The following is a 23383-nucleotide window of genomic DNA, read 5'->3' on the forward strand; positions in this document are numbered from 1 at the left end:
ACAATCTAAATTCATTGTGATGAGAAAAAAATGAGATAGTAAGAGTCCAACTAACATAATCTAAATTCATTATGATGAGAAAAAAAAAAAAATATAAAACATAGAAACTTAACTAGCATACCTGATGAGCAAAAAGGCGTGCCATAATGACATCATTATAGCGGGAAAGCACACGAGCAACATCACGAGTTTCCTCCCTCTTACCCATCTGGATATCATTTGGTCCCAAATATAAAGCGTGGCCACCGAGCAAGAAGAATCCAGTCTCAAATGAAACCCGTGTCCTCATGGATGGTTTGGCAAAGATCATTGCCATTGTTTTCCCTTTGAATGGCAGGTATGTCCTCTCCCCTGATTTTATCAGTGCCTTGACCTCTTTGGCACGATCCAAGATCTTCAATATAGTGGCTTTGTCAAAGTCACTAATATGTAGAAAATCTTTGGGCTCTGCTTTTGCTGGATAATAAATCATAAAGACAGAAATTAGATAGTCCGCTGTTGTTTCTTATTATGTGCCATGGTCTGTTTTAAGAAGTAAGGATACGGCAACAATTTCACAAAAAAATTAGGACACATGCGCACAAATGGAAATTGTTAAGTATGATTAGAATGAGGTTCTAATGAGCAACTATAAAACATCTACCAACTTGAAACAAGATGTTAGAAAGAATATTTGGTCAGTTTAGGCTTGCTTGCAAGCAAGTAAAATTGAGCAACCAAAGGGCGGTTAAATGTCTCCAAGCCTAGAGATCTGAGGCACTCGAGCTTCGAACGGATTCGGTCGCAATCTAGAGGCTGCTCCATTGGTGAGTCCTAGAACATTGTGGACTAGGAGCATTCCGGGATCAACCCACCAGAATCATGAGTAAGGTTAGAGCCTGAACAAAGGGCCCGAATACCGAGGACGAGGGGTAGAGATGAATTCACTCATCAGTTAATTTAGCCTATACCCAGGTCAAGGCGGCATGACCCCGGGGGGTCTATGAGACTCGGCAATATCTGCGGCAGGACGTCCTCTTGAACTACCCCTGACCCTTTGGGATGATTGGAAATCATTGGTTAGGTATGGTTAAGAAGAAGGGTTCGCCGAGAGATTGATCTCCTCTTCAAGGTTTTTCTCATCGTCGAAGAGGTCACCTCCTCGGACAAGGTAGTTAGAGGGAATATTCCCTATGTGCCTTGCACATGGGTTCCATCCTACATCATGAGGTGTCTATAAATAGCACCCACCCATAGCTTTACAAGAGATGGATTTTGGAGATACAACTCTTGGGAAAGAACTAATTTCCCCTTCTCCATTATCTACCTTAAGAGTGAAAGTGGGAGATCCATGAGAGAGCCTTGCCATTATTCTCTCTCCAACTACTTTGTCTTCTTCTTCACCTAATATCTTATCTCCATTATCTCTTTGCTTTTGTGTTCTTAGTTGTGACTGTTAAAGAATCTAAGCCTCTCATCATTTCTAGAGAATTCGAATTCTCTAGGGAGGCGGATTGGTTAATGATCTCAACAAGATCCGAAACCCACACAACTCTGACAAGGATGGCGGGAGAAGATGAAGTTCACCAACAAGGATCCTCTAATGGTGGTGATGATAGAACCATGGCTCCAGATCAACCACTTTTGCTCGAAGCCATTCAAGGACTTCAAAATACTTAGCAAGAGATTCTTACCACTCTTCAGAATCTCACTCACACCATGTTGGTGATGAGTTCTAATTTTGCACCGGCGCCAAATGGAAATCAAATTTGAGGTGAAGTTATCCCCGCCGGAGTGCCAAATCAAACCCAAGGAGAAGTAGGCCACAATCAGCCTGTGGCTCATGGCAACACAACAGCAACAACACATGCTCAGACAACAGTAGGCAGTAGCAGTTTGCCCATGCTCGGGCTCCCTGGTGTGCCAAGCCAAGATCCAATGGTGACTAAGGGAGGTTCCGGTGTAATGAATGGCGCTCCGACGACTGTTGGTGTCCAAACAAATGTAAGGGGCATGATTGCACAAAAAGGAGCTTTGCTCGTACCTAATCTCGTTCCACCACCAGTAAACGCTACTCGCGTACCAAGCGAGCCTCCTTTGGTGCCGACAACAAATTTGCAAGCCTAACCCGGTATAGCTGTGATGTGCAGTGGACTTTATAGACCTCAATTCAATGTCCCATAAAAAACTGGCTTGTCCATAGGTGCAGATGGCCAATATCGTCACGTGTCTTCACCAATGGTGAAATCTTAACACCAAAATGGCCGAGCCGCTTCTAGCTCAATCTTCGGGTCCATAAGCCAAGTTCTGGGAATGCCACTATCAAATTCTCTCCCTCAACAATTTCTCACTCTTATCGATGTGCGACCTATGTTCGATCTTGAACGGGACAAGAGGACTTTACCCTCTTTGCCCAATCCGGATGTCAAGCCACCATAACCTATTGAGATGCTGAGCTATCCATACCCTGAGAGGTATACGGTGCCGAAGTTCATCAAATTCGATGGCAAACAAAGAAATGCTCAAGAACATGTTGTGTGGTTCATTGAGACTCTGGGTATTCATGGTTCAAACCACGTCCTTCAGCTAAGAGAGTTCTCTAAGTCCCTTACTGACTGAGCATATAGTTGGCATGTTAATTTGGTCCCAAACTCTATCCAAAGTTGGGAGGAAACGGTCAACAAATTCCACTCCAAGTTATTTCAAGTGGCAGAGAAGGTGACCACACTTACATTGTGTATGGAAAAGCAGCGAGAAAGTGAGAACATCCTTGACTACGTCATAAGGTTTCAAGACAAGGCTGTGGATTGCCATGAAGCTGTGGAGGAGAGTTATCTGGTTCAAATCTCTCTAGAGGGGTACATTGAACAGGTACAAATTGTTTCTAGTTAATCACAAGCTACCCACCTTTTCAACACTGATAGAAGCAGCTCGGAACATTAGCACTCCTCAGGCTCATGAGTCCGGATTTAAGGCTAGTTACAAAACTAGCTTCAAGTCGTCTTGTGGACATATCATTGCTGCTGCCTCTGCCCCCAATATTGAGAAATCAAAAGGAGGGGATCATAGAGGCCAGAAGAGGAAACAATATAGTGGTGAAAAGGGCTAAAATTGAGGAGGTAAAAGCTCTCGTTAAGAAATGGGTGGCCGACGGAGAGCTAAAAGTCGAGGAAGTCCTATCAAAGAAGGACCGTGAGAGCCCCGAGTTTTGCGTCTATCATTACACATTGAAACATCAGACAGAGAAGTGTTGGACTCTCAAGAAAATTTTCAAAGATAAAGTTGACGTAGACGAATTGAGGTTTAAAAAGCAAGGAACTTAAGACATCCGAGAACAACTATATCCTCAGCACTGAGACAATGGCAAGAATATGGCTGTGATAGCATATGAAGGCCCGATGATTAAGGCTATCGCCAATCTCGATGACAACGATTTTTATCTGGACGACACCTTAAAGCCCGAGGGTGAACAAGTTTATTATGGAAGTGCTCTCGATCCAGAGGGCAAAGCCTTTATGCTTCATGTTGAAGATCCCTTCGATCCAGAAGAAGGAGAAGAATACTACGCAAGAAGAGGACACCATGTTTATGTGGCATCCTATTTTGAAGAGACCGAGGACATGGTTAACTACGAGCCTCCAAGAGTGGAGAAAGATTCGAATCACTACGCCAAAACTCTGCAAGACTGTGTAAAGTTCAAGCAATTCTTCGACCAACTTGGACTTTCCAGGGAGGCGAGAACAGAAATCACCAAGGCTATCATTAATATAGTCGAGACACACCATGAGAAATGCATGTCAACTGAGGGATCCATCCCGAGGAAGGCAAAAAAGCAATCTAGTGCCATTACTTTCTCTGAGACTGATCGGGAGTATCCATTTTCTCACAACCGTTCGCTTTATGTGACTGTTTATATTAACAGGGTTGAGTTCAAAAGGGCCTTTCTAGTTAGTGGAGCTTCTATCAACATTATAACCCGCGCTACTCTAGAGAAGGCCAGAATCTCTGAAGAGCGCATTGTGAAGCAGCCGATAGTCATCACTGGCTTCGGTGGAGAAAGAAGAGTTACTATGGGATGCGTAACAGTTGATTTAGCCGTCGGAGAGATTCGTTCGGCCACCAAGTTCCATATTATCGACTCGGAGGCAAACTATCACATCATTCTAGGGAGGACGTGGATGCATAGATATGGGACTGTACCGTCAAGTTATCATCAGTGTGTTAAAGCTAAATGGGGAAAGAAGACGGTGACAATTCAGGCTACAGAAAGGCCTTTCGAGACCCATGAAGCTCATTATTCTGATGCCATCTACTTCACCGAATTGTCTGTCGAAGAAAGTCCCACCACCTCTAAGCCTTGGGGGGTCAAAATTCCTCGTTGGAAGGATATCAAAGATGATAAGGAGCCAAAGGCAGAATCAAGTAAGCGGACGACGTCTCAACCAGAAAGTCTGCCTATTCCTCGGAAGGTGATGAAAGTTTGAAAAGGAGACAATGCGGGGAGTCGGTTTCTTTAGCCACCAACTCCAAGTCAAAAGAAGAGCCTCTTGACAATGACATAGTAATAAAGCTTGAAGTGGCTCCAGAATGCATGCAAGACGGGCCTCAGCCTCAGCCTGAACAACTTGTTGAAGTAGATCTGATGATAGGCAAGATGCTCCAAGGTTGATATTCATAAGTTCGAGCCTTAGCCCGAAAAAGCAAGAGCAGTTGCTAAAGTTGATAAGCCGTTACTCGGATGTGTTAGCTTAGTCTGCCATTATCTTGATGTGTTTACAAACTCCAAGTCAATCAAGCAAGCTGCTCGAAAATATCACCTAGATCTTGAAAAGAAAATTAAGGAGGAGATTGAAAAACTTCAACAGGCAGGTTTTATCCGGTCAATACAGTATCCCACGTGGTTAGCGAACATAGTGCCAGTAAAGAAAAAAAATAGTCAAATCAGAGTATGTATAGACTTTCGAGATCTGAACAAATCTTGCCCGAAGGATGAATTTCCTCCACCTTACATCGACACTCTTGTGGATTCCAATTCAGGACACCAGATGTTCTCATTCATAGATGGATTCAGCGGATACAATCAGATTAAAATGGCCAAAGAAGACGTAGAAAAGACTACTTTTAGAACACCTCTCAGAAATTTCTTCTATACAGTCATGCTTTTCGAAATGTATGCGAGGGTTCAAGAGTGTTGTTGGAAAATTCAAAGATTTTGGGTGAAGAAGAAGGCAAAGTACTTAGAGTGAGAATAATTGCAAGGCTCTCCCATAGATTTCCCACTTTCACTCTCAAGGTAGATAATGAAGAATGGAAATTAGTTCTTTTCCAAGAGTTGTCTCTCCACAATCCATCCCTTGTAAAGCTATGGGTAGGTGCTATTTCTAGGCACCTTATGATGTAAGATGGAGCCCATGTGCAAGGCATATAGGGAATATTCCCTCTAACTACCTTGTCTGAGAAGGTGACCTCTTTGAGGATAAGGAAAACCCCGAAGAGGAGATGAACCTCTCGGCAAACCCTTCTTTTTAGACACACCTAACCAATGATCCCCAATCATCCTAAAGGGCCGAGGTAATCCTAGAGGACCCCTCGCTGCTAATATTGCCGAGTCTCATGGGCCTCTTCGGGATCATGCCACCTTGACCCAGGTATAGACTAAACTAATCGACGAGTGAATTCATCTCCACCTCTCATCCTCGAGATTCGGGCCCTTTGTTTGGGCTCTAACCTCACTCATGATTCTGGTGGGTTGATCCCAGAATGCTCTAAGTCCACAAATGTTCTGGGACTCACTAATGGAGCGACTTCTAGATTGCGATCACATTTGTTCAAAGCCTGAGTGCCATGGATCTCTAGGCTTGCTCAATACCTTTTCGAGTTCGAGCTCGAGTAAGTCTCTAAGTTCGTGGATCCAAACCCTGTTGAGGTTTAGAGTGATTTGGCCCGTTTGATGGCGATAAATCCGGGCCCACCAATCTTGGACTTGCGATAAATCCAAGCCCACCAATTTTGGACTTCCTGATTGGGCCTAATTAATTTTAATGGGCCCGACTTGACCTCTCCTACATTTTGCCCCTTGCGTATATGAGAAATTTTAGTTTTCTCGGACATGCACTTCTTTTCCTCCATAGCTATGTTTCGCTTCACCTTCTCAGGCCCGTCTTGTCTTGACATGGCCTATGGATTAGGTTGATGGCTCACCGTAATTTATGGATCAAATTGACGATTAATGAGAAGGAAATTATTTTTTTATTTGTACTCTTTTTTTTTTTTGTGATTGCCACTTTCTTTTTTTAGAACAATTGAAAAAAATATATATATTTTTCACTCTAGGCAAAAGAAAGCTGATAAACCCATTTTCATACTCTTGAAAAGATAAAGCCCACGCTGCTTTATTTTTTATTTTTTATAATAATACAGAAAGGCCCACTATATGTATACATACACATTCAAAATATTTGAGGGAATATCTGAGGAATCACACCTTTTTTTTTTCCTAGTAAGGAAAGGGACAAAACCCTAAACCTTACCCACTTTTTGCCCACAGCCACTTTGGCTTTCTTTCTCTCTCTACTGAGGCCAGCCCAAGTTGCTTTTGTCTTCAACAAACCAGAGGCTACTGCTGTTTGCACACTAACTGTTATCGCAGCGCCAAGCAACACCACCAACCTGTCCTAGCTCCGACTGCTGCAAACATGCGATCCAAGTTGCTGCTCACCATTGGTGTTTCACTTCAGTTTAACGATGCAGCTCCTTAGAGATTCGGGCACACCGGATCTCAGCTTTGCTCCCATGGCTGGCGAAGACCACCATTGCTTGGGTGTTGCCCGTCGTCTCACCACGCGAGAACCAACCACGGCCGAAGACCTATGCGCGACCACTTCAACCCGCACAGCTTGTACGTCTCATGCCCAGCTCCTGCATTTGTCAACCATAACTGACTAGTGACGACCACGCCATCCACTCAATACGGCGTGGGTCTATTTATAGCCTCTCTCGCCCACTACCCGTGTTGTCGCTAATTCTCTTTCTTCTCATTGCTTGTAAGTTTGTGGGTAAGTATATATATATATATATTTTTTCTGTGCTTTCAATCGACTGGATAATCTTTGTTCATCATACTTCTCCCTTTCTTGTAATTTTTTGATCTGTGAGCAAGCCTTTTGTAAAAACCCCTTTCAAAATCTCTTATTCTAATAGATTTTTTTTCTTTTTCTTTTTCTTTTTAGCTTAGGAACTTTGATTTACTAGGCCTTGATGCTTGTGATTTGAAACTCCACTGAGGAGCTTGAATAGAACTTCGATGTTGCGACTCCTATTGATGTTGAAATTTGTAAAGCTTGAGATTTTTTTTTTTTATTTGCTATCATGAGGAAATGGCTCCCTGATTCTGGATTGGTTGTCATAAAAATGAATTTTACACAATGTTGGAGGTCGTAGAGCCGTCGAAATTTTTTTTTTTTTTTTGAGCAATTTTTTCGTTGTAAAGTTTGAGTTTGGAAATCACTATTTTTAGAGCTTGAATTTATGTTGATGTTGTTTTGAAACTTGGGGAAACGAATTGTTGATGACATTCAAGGTTGAATTTGTTGATAAACCCATCATGTTGCATATAAATCTTATTATCAAATGATTGATTGTTGCAACCCTTAGAATAGTAGACATCGTGCTTGAATTCTTGATGTAAAATTCCTCGTAGAATTTGTTGAATTCGTGGATTCTTCGAGAAATGAGTAGTTGATGCCGAAATTTTGTTTGAATTCCTATTAATTTGTGTTGCTTCAATTCCGATAGTTTGAATTTGATACAGTCAACTCCTTGTTATTTTAGCTATATACGTATTCTCGAAAGAAATCCGTCTTCCTGGGGCCATCAGAACCGGCTCTTATGAAAGAAATGGATGAGCCTCCGACGTCTGAGTGGAGGAAATCTCCTTATTTTGGCTGGAAGGACCCGTTCTGGCGAGCGACTACGTCCACTGCTTCTCTTCCATCTCCGAATGGGACTCCATTGTGTTTTTCTAAGGATACTGATTCTAGACATGGGGCCCTCATTTCCCCTTCTTCGGTGTTGCGCTTTACGGTTGAGCGATGGAATTTTCCTTACTGCTATCTCTAGTTCAAGGCTTTCTCTAACCTCCCTTTGCTTGGCAAGAATGGGTCGATGATGTCCTCTCAGACAGGGGCCTCTATCAGAGGTTTCAGGAGGCCCAGCTATTGATTTTAGTGAAAATATCTCGATCTTTATCCATTTGCCGCAACAATGCTAGCCTTGAAGCCATGGCTCTCTAGTGGAGCACTGAAACACACACTTTCATACTTGGCCAGCATGAGATGGGGCCCATCCTCGAGGATGTGTTCATGTTGCTGCACCTAGAAGTGACTGGCCCTGAGGCCTTTTGCCTTGAGTGGATACCTCATGAGGATGATTCTCTAATCCATCCCTAAAGCAAAATCTCCAAGCTTGTGGTCGGTGGAGCTCTGTATTTGATGGTTCGCCGAGGAGGACCAAACGAGTGAGAACAGACCGTGCCTCCTACACCGCATGGATCCGCTACTTTTTCAGAGATCTTCAACCCCTAGCTAGAGATGCTGGCCCTGGTTCTCAGGAGTACGAGGTCGGCCTGATGTACGGTTCCAAGTTTTATTTTCTGAGATTTCTGACTTGCTTCCTCTCCTTCTTCATTCTTCTGAGCACACCTCTAGATTCTCTCAATCCTTTTGTCTTTCCACTGGCAGTAGATTCTTCAAAGGGGATCGGATCCCCTTAGCCCCACTATTTCTTGAGAACCTATATTACCGATTGGATTTGCTACATCGAGGCATGGTACGTTCTGTGGGTCGGTATAAGCTTGTCTCTTTCGTCCACAGTCAATTCCTGCTCTGTTTCTTTTTTTAGAGGTTCCCAAAATTTGTCCCTACTCCAACTATATTCGAGGCAAAAGTTCTTCAAGAGATAATAAATAAAAAGGGTATCCCTGTGCTTGGTAATGACAGGTCTTGCACATTTGAGAAGGCAAAGACTGTTGATGATTGATATTTGATTATGTTACAATTGATTGATTATATAGATGTAGGTTAGGTGGTGGTAGGTGAGGAGTAGGTGAGTGTAGTAGGTGAGTGTGTGGTAGGTGATGGTAAGTGTGTGGTAGGTGATGGTAAATTCTAACAGCCCCCCGCAAACGCAAGGAGGATAGAAACTAACCAACTTGAGTTTGAAGAGAGGAACAAAACAAGAAAATACATAAAAATAAAAAAGGATAGGAGACACTGTATGGTCATGTCAGACCATTGGTGAAGACACTGAATGGTGGTGTCATAACGTTGTAGAGGACACTGTATGGTGGTGTCATAACGGTGTAGAGGACACTGGATGGTTGTGTCAGACCGATATAGAAGACAGTTTATGGGGTCATGTCGGACCGTTGTAGCAGACAATGTGGTGACAGTTTACGGAGTCTTGCTGGACCCTTATAGAAACTAACCGGAATCAATGTCGGGACAGTTTACAGAGTCTTGTCGGACCCATAAAGGAGCTAACCGGAATCAATGTCGGGACAGTTTACAGAGTCGTGTCGGACCCATAAAGGAGCTAACCGGAATCAATGTCGGGACAGTTTACAGAGTCTTGTCGGACCCTTAAAAAATCGCACCCTCAAAAGGGGTGCCCAATTTTGTCAAAAGGCGTGCCATCAAAAGGCGTGCCCAATTCATCAAAAGGTGTGCCGGACATGATGGCGAGGCACGTGGGCGCCTTGGCTTGCGTGCCCGGTTGTCGGCTGGTGGCAAGAGGCGCGCGATGCGCGTGGCTGCCTTGGCTATTTAACCAAGGTTGATGCTGAGGCTGAGGCAGAGAAAAGCTGCGAAAAACCTCTGAAAAAAAACTGCGTTGTGCTGAGAGAGAGTCTGAAAAACTCTTCGTTGTGCTGAGAGAGAGAGTCTGTAACACTCTGTTGCGAGAGATATTCTGTAACACTCTGTTGCCCAGAAAATGGCCTCGTCCTCGTCTTCCCGTGGACTGCTCACCCTCTTTCCCGACCTCAACGAGTCAACAAGAGAGAGAATTGGTGCGGTGGCACTGGAAACTCAACCAAGCGCCCCGGAGTTTGCTCCGTTGAACTTTCCGATGCGGTCGGTGGAGCAAAGAATGGCAGTGCAGTCGGATGTGGAGGCCAATCAGTATACTCTGAAGGCATGTGTGGAAAGCATGACGGCGGTCACAAACTTGTCGAACCGGCTGCAGAGTAGGACAAATGAGGTGCAGCATTTAAACGGCCAACTGGCTCTGCTCCAGCGCATGTATAAGGATGCGCGAGCAGAGATAAGTGTGCTGAAGGCGGAAAACAAGGAGCTGAAGCGGAAGGCCACCGTGATGTTCCGATTTGGAGGTCCACCATATGCTGGAGTGGAGGAGCAGGGAGGAGGCAACTTGCTTGGTGGTCTAGGAAGCAACACGGAGGCAGCACCGTCAAGGGCCGCCCAGGATGGAGGAAAGAAGAAGAGACCTGCGGCAGAGTAGAGAAGAAAAAATCCCGCCGGTGGATGTGGTTTTTTTTTTTTTTTTTTTTTTTTTTTTTTTTTTGTAAAAGTGTGATCGGGGTTGTGCCCTGAGATGAATAAAATATGAGTGGTGGTGCAAATTTGTAAATTGTTTGCAATGGGGTTTGGTTTTTTTTTTTTTTTTTTTTGTTTTTTTTTTTTTTTTGTTTTTGTTTTTTGTTTTTGTTTTTTTTTTGTGGTTGAAGAAGAAGAATAATAAGAATAATAATAATAATAAAAAATAGGTATCATGGAGTGGGCGGTGGAAAAAATATGATGTAGAAAAAAAAAAAAAAGGGAAGGTGGTGGAATGATGTGTTGTGTGAATAATAAAAAAAAATAAAATAAAAGGGGGCTCTTTTTTGCAAGCCAGGAATCTGTCAAAAAGTAAAATATAAAAAAAAAAAAAAAAAAAAAAAAAAAAAGTGCACATGGAGGTGATAAGCTCAGTGGGTGGGAGTAAATAAAAAAAAAGAAGAAGAATGGGATGTGTCTTTGAAGAGAGAGAGAGCCCGTGTCTGGTGAACATGGGTGATGTAAAAGGGGTGAAAAGAAAAAAAAAATAAAAAAATAAAAAATAAAAAATAAAGGGAGCAAGATAAGAGTGGATCTTAAAAGTATAAATAAAAGAAAGTGGTGTGCTAGCCGTGGGGTTGAAAGTGAGAGAGAGAGAAGAGTTATATATATATATATATATTAAAATAAGAGAATTGTTAAATCTGTTTGTCTAAGTCATGAATTGGTAGAGAGAGGTCCAAACAAAACCACTACTCTTATCATCTCTCTCACTCGCACTCCAGCAACCAAGTAGAACAACCAGGAGAAGAAGAAGAAATGTCGGGTTCGGCTCTATTTGGTTCGAGAATGGTGGTCCTCCCAAACCCATCTTCTGGATTTGGTGGTGCGACGAAGGCGCCAGTTCCGAGGGTCGGCGGCGGAAGCTGCGGCGGTCTGGTGATAGAGTGCTCGTCTCGGCCGCAGAAGAAGGCGACGGCGCACCACTTGGGCCTATTGTCTCAACCTCGTCTTCACCGAACAAGACGAAGGCAGGGACGTTCTCGGTGAGTTCGATTTCTTTGGGACAGCGAAAGAAGGACCAGTACTGTTTGTAATTGTCTTGGACTTTGTCGGCGGAGATGGAGCCGCCGGAGAGATGGACGATGATGGCTCTGAATCTTGCAGCGGTGGTGGAAAGATTGATAGGAGTCGGAGGTTGATCAGGTTGCTTCTCCAACTTAAGTTTCTCTATGGATGTGTTAGGTAGCCAAGAATGGAACTTTGAAGGTTCCGAATCTCCATCGCAAGATAGATCTGTAAATTTTCCAGAACCTTCTCGAAGTTCTGGTGGAGTTTCAAGTAAGGTTCCATAGGCTTTGAGAAATCTGCCCTCATCCTTGAGCTCCCTGTTGTTGTTGCCATGCTCTGGAGTCCTCAAGGCAGGATTTTTTTCATCCTGACATGGCAATCCTTCTTTATCATCGGCAAGTAGTAAGGATGACAGAGGATTCCGAGATACAACAGGTTTTCTGAGATTCGAAGGGAGTGGTTCTGTTCTTTCACACCCACGATCCATCGACACCATTATCTTTGGGGAAAGCTGTTTTATGAATCGAAGGAGGGAAGGAAGCACAGGAAGGCTATTCGAACAAGCCCAGATAGGAATACTCACGGCAATTGCCTCGTCCGGTGATCGGACAGGAGGGATTGAATAAGAGCTTGGGTCAAAAGCATCGAAATCGATGATATGAACACGGCCGCCATAGCCAAGAGCTTCGAGGATTGCTTGGTTAGAAGTGAAATTCATGAAATGGGTAACAGGGGAGGCTTCAGAGAGCAATTTATAAGCACCCATTTTGAACAAAGCATCAAAGGGCCTAGAAGTTCTAGGAGGTGTGGGTGAATCTGGACCGTTGATTCACGGGTTGGGTGATGAATCAGTTTGTTGAGGAAGGAGAAAGAGAATTAGAAAATTTTGGGTTTGTCCGGCGGACGGCCAAGGCGAGGCTGCCGTCCGCCGGTGAAGCGAAATCACTAAATTCTCAACCTTGCTCTGATACCATGCAAAAAAATAAATGTATTATTGATTGATGAGTTGATGATTGATATTTGATTCTGTTACAATTGATTGATTATATAGATGTAGGTTAGGTGGTGGTAGGTGAGGAGTAGGTGAGTGTGTGGTAGGTGATGGTAAGTGTGTGGTAGGTGATGGTAAATTCTAACACTTACCAACCGTTGATCACACGCTGGTCACGTGTTATTTCCACCTTATCCCTAAATACTTTGGTGGATGATCCTCTGCGCTTTGTGACACGCCTCTATGTATGCCTACCGGTGGGTGTGGCGACGCCACTTATCTATCATGGTTCCTCTCGGTTAGTGTCCTTTCCCTTGCCAAAGGGCATTTCTGCGCACCTTATTGATATGTTGATAATGGTTCGTCCCAATTCACTACTAGTATGGCATGAGGAAGGCCTTGATAGCACCATTTATAAACCTAACAGAGTAACATACCAATTTAGATTTGATCAGTGTGCCCCAAGGCCGGCACCTCCTTTATTTTCTTTTTCGGAAAGCTACTGACGCTTTACTCACGGACTTGTACACGCCATGCTTCCTATATCTAGCTCTTTGACAATGCCGAGTTTGAGCTGGGTAAGGGTTTCACCCCTTCTTTCAAGAGATATTGGCAGAAGAACATTGATGCATTTATTGAGTTTGCCTAGAGTAAACCGACTATATGTCTGCCTCCGTTGATTTATAAGGACTCCTCTTTTCAACTGCCTGAGAGTCAAAAATCTGATCATATGTATGAAAGCTTCTTCGCTTCATCTGCTCCGACTAACCCTCCAGCTCGAACATCTACTTCTAGCTTGGCGATTGCTGTCCTAAGCCAGTCTCTCTGAATAAGGCTTCTGGTCCTCAGATGACCCGCCTCAAGAAGATGGCCTATAAGCGGGCTTCCGATGCCAGTCCTTCTACTCCTCGCCTTTCTAAAAGGCTCAGTCAGGTACTAGATAGATATCTTAGTTTTTCCGCTAATTCGTTATTTTTTCCTCTCGCGACCATATCTTCTTAAACGAACACTATACTTTCCTTGTTGTACAGGACCCTGCTCCATCTTTTGATCTCGCGGTTGTTGATGTTCTTGGTACTGCAGACATTGGTCATGTTGCCCCTACCAGGCCAGACTCAAACCTGGATGACACTCTTCCTTTGTCTGCAAGGCTCGTGAAGATTCAACCTCTCCGATAGCAGCTATAGATGATGATGAGGCCGAGCTTTCCGATCACTTTAGTGACCTTGTTCCGCGTGTGCATCGTCACCGGCCTATTGTGACTAAGGATGCCTCCCCATCTGTCAAATATTTCCCTCATTGCTCAGATGCAGGGGAGGAGCACCATCTTAGCGACAAGGTTATCGGGGATCACTACTCTAATGTTGAGATTATTGAGAAACACGGCTCTAGTGCTAAGATTGTTGAAGGGACTGATGCCGTGGGACATGCTTCTGGAGATAGTATAGAGATGAGGTGTGCTTCTCGAGGGGTTCAAATCTTCATAAGCCTTGCAAACAAAGGAAGAGTGTCATCTAGGTCTGAGTCCAAGCCGGTAGAGGCAACAAGACCAATGTCTGCAGTACCGAGAACATCAGCAACCGCGGGATCAAAAGATGGAGTAGGGTCCTGTACAACAAGGAAGGTAAAGAGTGTTCATTTAAGAAATGGTCGCGAGAGAAAAAAATAACCACGAATTAGCGGAAGAACTAAGATGTCTATCTAGTACCTGATGGAGCCTTTTAGAAAGGCGAGTAGAAGGACTGGTATCGGAAGCCGACTTATGGGTCATCTTCTTGAGGCGGGTCATCCGAGGACCAGAAGCCTTATTCAGAGGGACTGGCTTTGGGACTGCAATCATCAAGCTAGAAGTAGATGTCCAAGTTAAAGGGTCAGTGGGAGAGGATGAAGCGAAGAAGCTCTCATATATATGATCAGATTTCCGACTCTCAGGTAACCGAAGAGATAAGTCCTTATATATTAACAGAGGCAGATATATAGTCGGTTTACTCTGGACAAACTCAATAAATGCATCTATGTTCTTCCGCCAATATCTCTTGAAAGAAGGGGTGAAACTCCCTACCCGACTCAAACCTGACAATGTCAAAGAGCCAGATACAGGAAGCATGGCGTGTACAAGTCCGCGAGTAAAGCGTCCGTAGCTTTCCGAAAAAGACAACAAAGGAGGTGTCGGCCCCGGGGCACACTGGTCAAATCTAAATTGGCATGCCACTCTGTCAGGTCTATAGATGGTGCTATCAAGGCCTTCCTCATGCCATACTGGTAACGAACTGGGACGAATCATTATCAACATATCAACAAGGTGCGCAGAAATGCCCTTTGGCAAAGGAAAGGACACTAGTTGGTAGGAACCATGATAGATAAGTGGCGTCGCCACACCTACTAATGGGCATACATAGGGGCGTGCCACAAAGCGTCGAGGATCATCCACCAAAGTATTCAGGGATAGGGTGGAAATGACACGTAACTAACGTGTGATCAACGGCTGGCAAGTCTTCGCCTTCTCAAATGTGCGAGACCCGTCATTACCAAGCATAGGGATACCCCCTTTATCTACTATCTCCCGAAGAACTTCCGCCTCGAATACAGTCGGAGTAGGGGCAAACTTTAGGAACCTCTCAAAAAAGAAACAGAGCAGGAACTGACTGTAGACGAAAGAGATAAACTTATACCGACCCACAGAACGTACCATGTCTCGATGTAGCAAATCCAATTGGCAATACTGGTTCCCAAAAAATAGTGGGGCTAAGGGGATCTGATCCCCTTTAAAGAATTTAACTGCCAGTGGGAAGACAAAAGGATTGAAAGAATCTGGAGGTGTGCTCAGAAGAATGAAGAAAGAGAGAAAGCAAGCCAAAAATCCCAGAAAATAAAGCCTGGAACCATACATTGGGCCGACCTCATACTCTTAAGAATCAGGGTCAGTATCTCTAGCCAGGGCGTAAAGATCTCTGAAGAAGTGGCAGATCCATGCGGTGTAACAGGCACGGTCCGTCCTCACTCGTTTGGTCCTCCTTGTTGAACCATGAAATACAAAGCTCCACCGACCACAAGCTTGAAGATTTTGTTTTAGGGATTAGATTAGAGAATCATCCTCAGGGGGTATTCGCTCAGGGCAGAAGGCCTCAAGGCCAGTTACTTTTAAGCGCAACAACATGAACACATCCTCCAGGGTGGGCCCCATGCTGGCTAAGTATGAAAGTGTGTGTTTCGGTCAAGGTTTTGAAAAGCGGTTGCGGTCGCTGTAACGGTGGCGGTGCCGCGGTTGCAGTTGCGGGGTGTAAAGGCCGTGACGTAACGGTTGCGGTAACCGGAACCGTGAATTTTTTTATTTTTCGCACAATTTGAAAAAAACTTACCAATACGCATATTTTTTTTCCATAATCATATTTATTGGGTTTTAAAATAAACATTGATCAATTTTTATAAATTTTTAAGTATGATTCAATATATTTCATATTTTTAAATCATTATAAACTGAGTTTTTTACATTTTATTTTACTAATTAATGACTTTATATGTCATAAATCCATATTACACTTGTGGTAAAAAAAAAAATTATTGGAGTTAGACGTATAAATTTATTTTTTAATTATTATACTTGTAGAAGCATATGCAAATTTTAACTTGAATAGTTTTTAAAAAATAAATTAGACATGCTAATATAATCATATAAAAATTAAAAAATAAATTATAAAGAATTTTTTTTGGGGGGGTTTGGATCAGTTGAATATTCATTCTCTTTTTAGATAACCTGTAAATAAAAATAAAATAAACTAATAAAAATTGACATGTGTAAAATATCTATTAATATATAATTATAGATGTTATGTTTTCTAGATATTTTATAAAAAAATCAATCACTAATTATTATATATAAGATAAACCAAGATAAAAGTAAGAGAATAAATAAGAGTCTATATATATATATATATATATTTTAATCAAGCCAAATCGATAATGACCACATTATTATTATGATTTTCAAATAATATATAGATAGATACATATAAACAAAATGGTTGACTGATAGTAGCTGAATAGAATATCATAGGTCTTACAGCTTCAACAAATCAATAACATATTATTCATCTTCCCTCTTCTCTCTCTATCCCCTTTTCCATATTTTCAGTTTTTTTTTTTTTTTTTTATGTTTTTTTTTAAAGAAGCAGTTCGGAACCGTTACGTAACAGGCCGTTACGGCCGTTACGACCGCTATAGCGGCCGCTACGGCCAACACACCTGTGAATCTCAATCACACTGCAAAAGCGGCCGTAAGGGTGGTGGTAACCACCAAAACCGTTACGTAACGGCGTTACGTAACGGTTGCGGCCGCTTTTTAAAACCTTGGTTTCGGTGCTCCACTAGAGAGCCATGGCTTCAAGGCTAGCATTGTTGCGGCAAATGGATAAAGATCGAGATATTTTCACTGGAATCAATAGTCAGGCCTCCTAAAGCCTCTGACTGAGGCCCTTGTTCAAGAGGACATCATCGACCCATTCTGGCCAACCAAAGGGAGGGTTGGAGAAAGCCTTGAACTAGGGACAACAGTAAGGAAAATCCCCTCGTTCAACCCTAAAGCGTAGCACTGAAGAAGGGGAAATAAGGGCCCCATGTTTGAAATCAATATCCTCAGAAAGACACAATAGAGCACCCTTCGAAGATGGAAGAGAAGCGGTGGAGGTAGCTGCTCGTCAGAACGGGTTCTTTTGGCCAAAATAAGGAGATTTTCTCCACTCAGACGTCGAAGGCACATTCCTCTCTTTCATGAGAGCCGGTTTTGATGGCCCCGGAAAGACGAATTTCTTTCAAGAAGACATATATAGCTGAAACAACAAGGAGTTGACCGTATCAAATGCAGAATATCGAAATTGAAGCAACACAAATTAATAGGAATTCAAATGGAATTTCGGCATCAACTGTTTATTTCTCGGGGTATCCACAAGCCTAACGAATAACCATATATGGCCCTAAGAGTTATTATGATGTCATTATCTCAAGTAAAACGTCCATGGGGTATTAGACGTTCTATTTATACCAATTTCAGCAATATAGGTTCAAGATTCAATGACAGGGGTTCAATAAATACATAAGCAGTAAATCCTCAACATCCTCAAGTTCAACCAATTGCAGTATCAATGTGTGTATCATCAACATATAGATTTCAAGTTTCTGTCATCAACAAGAGTGCAATGCCATCGGTAGTTTTGTAATGGAATTCAAGCGGGACATTTTCTCAAATTATAGTATTTCATTACAAGAATGTTCCTCCCAAGTCAATGTTCATAGCCCAGAATTTATTTGGCAAGTTTCAATTCAGAAAAATCATTTAAACAAATCTCACAGCATATTTCAAAATTACAAAGCCCGAACAAGTGTTGGTTCATCCAGATTCATAGATTAAGAAATTCTTTGAGAAATCCAATGTTTAAAAAAAATAATAATAATTCAGCAGCTCAACGACCTCCAATATTGTGTAAAATTCATGTTTACGGCAACAAATCCAGAATCAAGGGGCCATTTCCTCAAGATAGCAAATAAATAAAAAAATTCACTCTCAAGCTCTACAAATTTCAACATCAGTGGGAGCCACAACATCAAAGTTCTATTCAAGCTCCTTAGTGGAGTTTCAAATCACAAGCATCAAGGCCCAGTAAATCAAGATTCCTAAGCTAAAAAAAAAAATTTATCAGAATAAGAGATTTTGAAAAGGGTTTTCACAAAAGGCTTGCTCACAGATCAACAAAGATTATCCAGTTGATTGAAAGTAAAAAAAAAATCAAAAAAAATATATATACCCACAGACTTGCAAGCAGCAAAAGAAAGAAATGAAGAATAATGCAAACTGAAGCTGAATGGTTCTAGGCAAGACCACACACGTCGCGTGAGTGGGCAAACATGCGTGGTCGGCGTTGGACGATCGAGGCCGGAAGCAGCGGTGGTGCCATAGAGGAGTTGGCGACCACACATGACACGTTGAGTGGGCGACGTGTGTGGTTGGCACTAGAGCAAATGTCAAGGCCGGCGGCGAGGTTGCAGCAGAGAGGCTGACAGTGGGTTGGCGGCGATGTTGTAGCGGAGAGAAGCCAACGGTGAGCAGCGCTAGGCAGTCAAGGCCGGCAATAGCATTGACGTTGGAGCTAGGCAATCGAGGCCAGTAGTAGCAGTGACATCGCAGAGGAATCGGTGTTGGTGTGTCTTAACTCGACGGTTGCTGATGTTGTCGCGATACCAATGGTAGCCGAGGCTGTGGCTGTCAACGGTGTGCAAGGTGGCATTTTGAAAAGCGGTTGCGGTCGCTGTAACGGTGGCGGTGCCGCGGTTGCAGTTGCGGGGTGTAAAGGCCGTAACGTAACGGTTGCGGTAACCGGAACCGTGAATTTTTTTATTTTTCGCACAATTTGAAAAAAACTTACCAATACGCATATTTTTTTTCCATAATCATATTTATTGGGTTTTAAAATAAATATTGATCAATTTTTATAAATTTTTAAGTATGATTCAATATATTTCATATTTTTAAATCATTATAAACTGAGTTTTTTACATTTTATTTTACTAATTAATGACTTTATATGTCATAAATCCATATTACACTTGTGGTAAAAAAAAAAATTATTGGAGTTAGACGTATAAATTTATTTTTTAATTATTATACTTGTAGAAGCATATGCAAATTTTAACTTGAATAGGTTTTAAAAAATAAATTAGACATGCTAATATAATCATATAAAAATTAAAAAATAAATTATAAAGAATTTTTTTTGGGGGGGTTTGGATCAGTTGAATATTCATTCTCTTTTTAGATAACCTGTAAATAAAAATAAAATAAACTAATAAAAATTGACATGTGTAAAATATCTATTAATCTATAATTATAGATGTTATGTTTTCTAGATATTTTATAAAAAAATCAATCACTAATTATTATATATAAGATAAACCAAGATAAAAGTAAGAGAATAAATAAGAGTCTATATATATATATATATATTTTAATTAAGCCAAATCGATAATGACCACATTATTATTATGATTTTCAAATAATATATAGATAGATACATATAAACAAAATGGTTGACTGATAGTAGCTGAATAGAATATCATAGGTCTTACAGCTTCAACAAATCAATAACATATTATTCATCTTCCCTCTTCTCTCTCTATCCCCTTTTCCATATTTTCAGTTTTTTTTTTTTTTTTATGTTTTTTTTTAAAGAAGCAGTTCGGAACCGTTACGTAACAGGCCGTTACGGCCGTTACGACTGCTATAGCGGCCGCTACGGCCAACACACCTGTGAATCTCAATCACACTGCAAAAGCGGCCGTAACGGGTGGCGGTAATCACCAAAACCGTTACGTAACGGCGTTACGTAACGGTTGCGGCCGCTTTTTAAAACCTTGGGCATGGGTCTTCGGTGACAAAGACGACGACGGTGCTTGGAGTTGTGATGAAGGTCAGTGTGCAAACAGCAGCAACCTCTGGTTTGTTGAAGAAGATGCAAGATTAGAGAGAGAGAGAGAGAGTGTGTGTGTGTGCCGCTGGGTTTCGGGAAAGAAAAAAAAAAAACTGGGTGGTCTCGATAGAGAGAGAGAGAGAGAGAGAGGGCTGAAATGGCTGTGGGCAAAAAAGTGAGCTACGGATTAGGGTTTTGTCATTTTCCTTAAACAGAAAAAAAAAAAAAAAAAAAAAACGGTGATGCCTTGATATTCCTTCAAATATTCTAAGTATATATATATATATATATATGTAGAAAGGGCCAAGCAAGATATCAATTTCAAGAAAGGAAAGTTGGAATCAAAATAATGAATAGAAGTGGCGTGGGCCCAAGCAAAATAAATTTTAGACCAAAAAATTTGTGGGCCTTTATCCTTTTCAAGAATAGATGGACCTTCGGATGTTCTAGAAGAATTAGAAGATTTGGGATCATGCAAACTTTTAAAAGATTTGAAGAATCAAGATTGGCTTTTGAAGAAAAAATAGTGGCACAATTATAAAGTGCATTTGCCAAACATGGCATAAGATTAAACGATTTCTTTTATTAATTGTGAATCTTATCCATAAGTTACGGTGAGCCATCAACCTTATCCATAGGCCATACAAGCAAGACGCGCTTAAGAGAGTGAAGCAAAAAAATAGCCAAGGAGGAAAGGATGTGTATGTCCAAGAAAACTAAAATTTCCCATGCATGTAAGGGACAAAATGTAAGAGGAGTTAACTTGAGCCCACTAAATTAATTAGGCTCAATCAGAAAGTCCAAGATTTGTGGGCCCGAATTTATTGGCATCAAACGGGCGGAATCACTCTAAGCCTCGAAAGGGTTTGGATCCACAAACTTAGAGACATACTCGGGCTCGGGCTCGAACTCGAAAGGGTATTGAGCAAGCCTAGAGATCCGAGGCACTTAGGCTTCGAACAGATTCGATCGCAATCTAGAGGCCGCTCCATTGGTGAGTCCCAGAACATTTGCGGACTTGGAACATTCCGGGATCAACCCACCAGAATCACGAGTAAGGTTAGAGCCCGAACAAAGGGCCCAAATCCCGAGGACGAAGGGTGGAGATGAATTCACTCATAGGTTAATTTAGCCTATACCTAGGACGAGGTGGCACGACCCCGGGGGGTCCATGAGACTCAACAGTATCTATGGCGGGGTGTCCTCTTGGACTATCCCTGATCCTTTGGGATGATTAGGGATCATTGGTTAAGTATGGCTAAAAAGAAGGGTTCGCTGAGAGGTTGATCTCCTCTTCGAGGTTTTTCTCATCCTCGGAGAGGTCACCTTCTCGGACAAGATAATTAGAGAGAATATTCTCCATGTGCCTTGCATATGGGCTCCATCCTACATCATGAGGTGCCTATAAGCAACAGCCATTCATAGCTTTACAAAGGATAGATTTTGGAGATACAACTTTAGGGAAATAACTAATTTCCTTTCTCCATTATCTACCTTGAGAGTGAAAGTGAGAGATCTATGGGAGAGCCTTACTATTATTCTCTCTCTAACTACTTTACCTTCTTCTTTACCTAATCTTTTATCTGCATCATCTCTTTACTTTTGTGTTCTTAGTTGTGACTCTCATCATTTCTAGAGAATTCGAATTTTCTTTGAAGATCTTCGAAGATCGTTGAATTTTTCAACAACATTCTTGAATCCTCTCATACATAAGGAAGATAATTTAACTTCACAAATTTGCTTTCCTGAATTCTGTATTCCTTGTCTTGCAGAAACTATGAAGTGCAAAAACTATGAAATCATCCAAGCCACAAATCTACGCAGTATTAGATCAAGCATAAAAGTAAGACTTGATGTTGCAAAAACAAATCTATCTCAATCCATCAAAATCATTCATAACCCACTTTGTTCTCGCTATTGTGTAGATTTCTATAGCATAATCAGAAATCACGGAAAAAAAAAAAAAAAAATGCTCTCATGCAAACTCTAGGAGTTTGTTTGCTAACAGCCAATTCAACATATAAACTCCAATTTTCACCAAAAACCACAACAGTTCGACTAAACTAGCCTAAATCAACTCGCATCAAGCAACGCAGACGATTTGAAAATCTCACAAAGAACTGAACGTGTCATCTCTTTAATTTTCCCCCTCCCTCCAATGCTTAAACCCTGAATTCGAGTCCGATTCAACTCGGAAACACCAAATAGATTCGAGAAACGACAAAATTCCGGCGAGAAGATCAAGAAGAAATTCGTACCTTTATTGCCATCCACAGAAAATGAAGGTGAGGAAGTAGCAGAGGAAACCTGACAGGAGATTTGTCGCCGGATCGCCTGAAGATTGGCCGGAGAAGGTACGGAGACGCCGGAGAAGGTGAGAGATTGCCGGAAAGTATGGAGGGAAAGAGAGGAAGGGTGGGAAAGCGAGGTTGATTCCGACGATCTAACAGAGGAGGAAAAGTGAGAGTGAGAAAAAATGGCGGCCATGGCTTTCGGGGTGTGTGTGTGTGTGAAGTGGCTTTTGGACTGTGTTTGGAGGCCCTTTATATATCAACTTTTGGAAGCCTTATAGTACATTGGTGAGAAAGACAGATTATCATTTTAGAATTTTTTTTTAATAATCCTTTTACTTTGTTTATTTCCACTTTCTTTCTATTCTCACAAACTCCTATTAAGTTGTTGCCCTTCGCTCGGCAATTTGCTCAAAATTAGACGGTGTTAGAAAAGTGGTTAAAACGTCACCGGAGATTGACTACGATGCAAACAAATGAATGCGTAGGTAGATAAGTGAATAAATAAATAGATTAAATAAAATATAAAAAAAATTGGGGCAATTGCTCCAAAAGTTTGAAATTTAAACTTATGGCCCAGGGGCCATTATTATTTCTGGGTAAATTGTATTTTTTTAATTCGTATAAATTACATTTTTTTAGATCGATTTAATAATTATAATTTATTCAATTTATTGTGTTTGTCATAAAAAAAAATAGATGATCTATTTTTAAAACACATTTGTCGTTCATTTTTTTAGACACAAATGTAATAAATTGAATAAAGTACTATTAATATATTATAATTATCAGATCGATCTAATTTTGTATGTGAATAATATACGCGAACTATTCTACAAAATGAACAAGTTGAATTGAAATAGGATCTGTGATAGATTTCACAGATCTGAACAATGTCATCCCATCCCTATTATGTACGGGATGCAATCAACCTACATAAAACTATTCTTGAGGAGTTGAACTTGAAACAATAACACATGTTTTAGTAAATCACACTGATCTATCCTAAGGTTCAAAAAAATACAAAAAATTTCATAATGT

At 41.5% G+C, this 23383-nt stretch overlaps 1 protein-coding gene across 1 annotated transcript in view; it reads right to left on the bottom strand.

Moving 5' to 3' along the window:
• Positions 1-22694, bottom strand: part of LOC114299088 (ornithine transcarbamylase, chloroplastic) — a 25931-nt gene extending 3237 nt beyond the window's left edge. The window contains exons 1-2 of the mRNA XM_028243766.2: positions 22310-22694; positions 122-456 (exon numbers count right to left, since the gene is read on the bottom strand). Of these exons, the coding sequence (XP_028099567.2) occupies positions 122-456; positions 22310-22538 (564 nt within the window). The 5' untranslated portion in view covers positions 22539-22694. The remainder of the gene's footprint in view (positions 1-121; positions 457-22309) is intronic.
• Between the last annotated feature and the right edge of the window lie 689 nt (positions 22695-23383).

This window comes from Camellia sinensis, chromosome 3 (assembly GCF_055761805.1).
Source record: "Camellia sinensis isolate YWXY chromosome 3, ASM5576180v1, whole genome shotgun sequence".
NCBI classification, from domain to species: domain Eukaryota; kingdom Viridiplantae; phylum Streptophyta; class Magnoliopsida; order Ericales; family Theaceae; genus Camellia; species Camellia sinensis.